Source organism: Stegastes partitus, unplaced genomic scaffold, assembly GCF_000690725.1.
Source record: "Stegastes partitus isolate 25-593 unplaced genomic scaffold, Stegastes_partitus-1.0.2 Scaffold1668, whole genome shotgun sequence".
Classification (NCBI taxonomy): domain Eukaryota; kingdom Metazoa; phylum Chordata; class Actinopteri; family Pomacentridae; genus Stegastes; species Stegastes partitus.
Genome location: NW_007579399.1, coordinates 17907 through 22368, shown reverse-complemented (window position 1 = coordinate 22368; position 4462 = coordinate 17907). Strand labels below are relative to the sequence as shown.

The 4462-nt window shown below is 43.7% G+C and overlaps 1 protein-coding gene across 3 annotated transcripts in view; it reads right to left on the bottom strand.

The window, feature by feature from the left end:
* The window catches only part of lats2 (large tumor suppressor kinase 2), a 23922-nt gene that overhangs the window by 16605 nt on the left and 2855 nt on the right, over positions 1 to 4462 (bottom strand). The window contains exons 2-3 of one of the 3 annotated variants that reach the window (XM_008301381.1): positions 4244 to 4326; positions 596 to 1211 (exon numbers count right to left, since the gene is read on the bottom strand). In XM_008301381.1, the coding sequence (XP_008299603.1) occupies positions 596 to 955 (360 nt within the window). In that variant the 5' untranslated portion in view covers positions 956 to 1211; positions 4244 to 4326. Of the gene's footprint in view, positions 1 to 595; positions 1212 to 4243; positions 4457 to 4462 lie in introns of those variants that run through there. The other 2 variants (XM_008301380.1, XM_008301379.1) reach the window with 2 other exon arrangements.

The following is a 4462-nucleotide window of genomic DNA, read 5'->3' as shown; positions in this document are numbered from 1 at the left end:
CTGATGGTGGAACATCTTTCTACATCTGATGAGCAGAGCAGAGAGAAAAAGTCTGGAGACATGGAGATAGTTCAACATCTGCAGGACGAGGAGACGGCTGAGCTCTCGTGATGGGAAGTCGTTGGACATGCTGGTTCCTGGAGGTTTTTGTTTTACTAAAATAATCAAAGAAACTGAACTTTTCTCTGGTCTCCATGGTTCTAACTGAGTCCTGCTGACAGAAGACGTCTCTGAGTTCTCTCTCCTTCATGTTGTTCTGGTTCCACAGAGCTGCAGGACTTTGTGTTGCAGAAAAACATGACACGGGAACAAATAAAAAGTCCAGAACCTGGTGTGGGTTCAGAGGGTTAAACACTGAGCTGCTTATGAAATCAGAACATTTGGTCTTCAGGACATTTTCATCCGTTCAAAATTATTTATTTTTTATTTTCGTGTCGCTAAATAAAGGCAGCTTTGTTTCTTCTTGTTTTCTTGTTTTTGAGGCGGCTCTGCTCGATTCTGTTCCTGTACTCAGCTTGAAGCTCCACACCGATTTAAACCAGAACCCCAGAACCCAGAGAGACAAGCAGCATCAGAACCTGCAGGTAGAACTCACCTGGTCGCAGCCGGCGTTCACCAGATCCTGCAGCATCTGCCGGTTCACCTCTCCGGCTCCAGCTGGGTGTCCTGACCCGGAGGACGGACCCGACTCGTTGGCGAAGGGCATCAGGGACTTGCGGATCTCCCGCAGGGCGTTCTGGTAGTTGTTGAACTTCTGTGGCGGCCGGAGCTGCTGTTGCCGGCTGCTCGGGTCTTTGCCGCCCTTACAGTCGGCTGCTCGGCCGCCATCGGCCCGCGACCCGTGCAGCGCCTGGCTCACCAGCTTGGCCGGCTGCTTCAGGCCCTCCTTGATCTCCTGCAGCCGCTGCCGGGTGTTGCCCACGTACGGGGCAGCCGGGAAAGTCTTGGGCCTCATGGCCTCAGCGTCGGAACCGGCACCAACAGGAAGCACCGACTGGAACCAACAGATCCGTAAAGTGTGGGAGCCAAACAAATTGGAGCCTCCAGCAGCAGGATCAGAACCTCGTTGGTCTGTCTGTGGGTAGTGGAGGTGGACAGAACCTACAGCTGCTCCATGGTGCCGCTCAAGGCTCGGGTTCCAGCTTATTCCAGGAGATGCAGCCGCTCACGAGGAAACCGCCGAGAAAAACCATGACGCTGCTGACGTGAGCCTGAGGAGGAGAGTCAGCGTTAATCAGCTTTAATCACAGGAACGTCGTGTTCTGACCACATGTGGAGCAGAAACCCGAGAGTTCTAACGTTCTGCTGCAACGTCAGATGAACTAGCTGGAATCTCAGACATGTTGCCTTGGAGACAAACTGTCAGAACCACTGCAGAGATCAGTTCAGTCTGGACTCAGATTCCTGCTGCATGATTCAGGAATGTTAGAGGTCATAAAACACCAGCTGCCCCCGAAGCAGCAGCGCAGCAACGCAGCTGCACAAGTGGCTGCATGTTTCTGCTGCTGCGTGTTTCTGCTGCTGCGTGTTTCTGGTGGTCAGTGAACTCCTCCTGCTGCTCTGATCAGACATTCAACACGTCAGTCTTTGTGCAGATTCATGCAGCAGCAGCAGATCAAACCCATGTTTCTGTTTGTGAGGCCTGAAGTCCGACATGAAGCTTCTGCATCTGCATCGGCACAAAGACAGTTTGGGAGGTTTGTTTCAGCTCAGAGGATCACAACAAACAAAGATTTTTGAAAGCTTTCAGCAGGATTTATATCATTCAATATTTCAATATGTAACATTTTCACACTTTATAAACTGTAAATAATCAGTTTGTGTGTTTTTACTGGATGGAAAATCTCTTTAAAAGAATTCAGACCATGAACTCCCTGATGGAACATTTCTCTTGGCGCTAACTGTAGCAGCGCGCTAACATGCTAATGTTGACTTAGCATCTAATCATCATGCTAACGTTTGCTAATTAGCGCTGAGTACAGCTGAGGCTCGACTGGCTCAGGTTTGTATTTTCACAAACCAAAGAAACTGAAATTTTGTCCTGATTTTAGAGTTTGATGATAATTTAAATGTCACCAAAGTTACGGTTCGTCCTCAGGGACACGAGAACGTCAAACTAGAGCTTCTGTTTTGGACCAATGGAAGGCAGCCGACAGGTAAAAACAGAAAAGGAAGACGATCAACAGTCTACAAAGGTCATGCCTTCTACGTTTCGGTCACATAGTTTAAACCTGAGCAATGAAACGATAAATCAGGTTTAGCTGCAGCACTGATCACAACAGACCATAATATCCTGACATCCACCATTTATCAGAGCCAGAAGATGTAAAACACAATGAACTTTTATCTGTGATGCAGCGTTTAGTTGGGAAACAGATCTAATTCAGTCAGAACCACTTTATTCTTCAGGCCTCCAGGGATAAAAATAAACTGTTGCTGGAATCAGAGTCCCTAAAAAACTGAAGACTTTGTTCTCCTCAGTGCAGCAGTGAAGCCATCAGAGACTCAGCGTGAAGCACAAACCTCTGGGACGCCTCAGGTTAGCCGGGCTGAACTACCGGCAGCGTATACAGAGGAGTTAACCAGTAGAACTAGTAAACCATACATAGTGTGTAGAGCCACTGGGTCTGTGACACAGTGAAGAAAAACAAGACAGAATCCGTTCAGGGTTCAGGACTACTTTATCCTGTTTTTATTCATTATAATTATTAATTTATGTAAATGTATGCATTTGTGTGTTTTTTATTGTTGTGCTAACATTTAAATTGTTCAGTTTTTATGTTAGTACGCATTTAAAATACACCATCTTTGTCTGTTGTTAATTAAACTGATGAATTAAAGAGTCGGACTTTGGTTGTATTAAGACGTGTTATTATAAGGAAGCTGTTTAGCTGCAGCTGATCACATGATCAGCCTGCTGATGTACTGACACCATTGATAACTGAATGATCCGCATCAGAAACGTATCAGAAAACAGCAGCTCAACGGACTTTAAACAGCAAAGATCTGAACGTCTACGCCTTTACCGCCCCAGAATGTGAATATTTGTGTCCAGCTTTAAGGAAATCATAAAAGTCTGATCAGAAGTGTCAAGTTTCACTTTTTACAGTCAATACTGACACCAATAATCAATAATCAGACAACGGTATTTATAACCAACATATCTGATTTAAAAATACAATCCTAGAGTCAAAATGTAGAAAAACACAACTCTGACAAGACGTTGCTGAACCCTGTTGACGTGTTGAACATGTTTAACTCTTTAAACTCGTACCAGCAGGTTCTGGGTGATTTCATCTCCTGATTCATGTCCCTCACTGAGGTTCATGTTTCACTATGAAGCTCTGAGGAACCAGAACATGAAGGAGGAGAGAGAACTCAGAGATTCATTTATGCAGCCTAACAAGGTTATAAATTAAATAAAAAAATTTGGATTATTTAATATTACAACCATCTCTCTGAGTGCTGATGTGTTACTAACAGGGAACAGAAAAAGTTCAGCCCAGTCCTGACAAACGTTTACCCGACAAATGCAGAATATTTCAGCTTTTCACAGAATCTGGTGAATGAACATCTTCAGATTTTAGGTTTGGATGTAGTTTTGTTTTCCGACAGACTGAAACAGCACCGATGAGTCCAGGAACCGTCTGGACGTCGAAAATCCAGAAATTCTTCCTGTTTCTGGCTCTGATTAATGGTTTAAAGGCTAACGTGACTCTCAGAGGTTTAACTAAAAGTCGTTTATCCTTCAGTGCTGATTGGCTGTTGCTCATGACGAGGAGCCAATCAGACGGAGAGGCTGCATCACAGCATTTTAAAATGTATTTATTTGACCAAGAATCCTTCAAAAACTAAACGATATGAGAAAAAATTACTAAGTTTGAGCTGCAAGTGTTTATCATTTCTACTGTTAATTAATTAATTAATCAATCAGCTGGTTGGTCTAACATATCAGAAAACTGTGAAAATGTGGATTCAACATCTCGTTTCGTCCAAAGATGTTCAGCTGACTGTCACAGAGGAAAGAAACCAGAAAATATTTACTGAAGAAGCTGAAATCAGAGAATTTAGTTTTTTTGTTTGTTTGTTTGTTTTTGTTCTTAAACATTCAAAACAGTCGATTAACAACTTGCGGATTAATTTACCAGCTGATATCTAATTGATACGACAGTGGGTCTGGACAGCAGCAGCTTCACACCGACCGGAGACGCCAAACACAACATTCATGTTTAAAGTGACTCACTTCTTTGTTTCTCAGTCAGTTTGGTTGAATTCAGCTCTGACTGGCTCCTCTGGCTTCAGCAGTAACAGCTCTCAGAACAAACTCTGTAAAGTTAAGATCATGTTCTCTGGTGAAAGTGGAACCAACTGATAAAAAAATATCTTTTAGTGTCATTATGTTAAACGAAAAACTACATTTAAGCTGCTGTTGGTTCTGATTAAACTCCACAGACAGGAACTG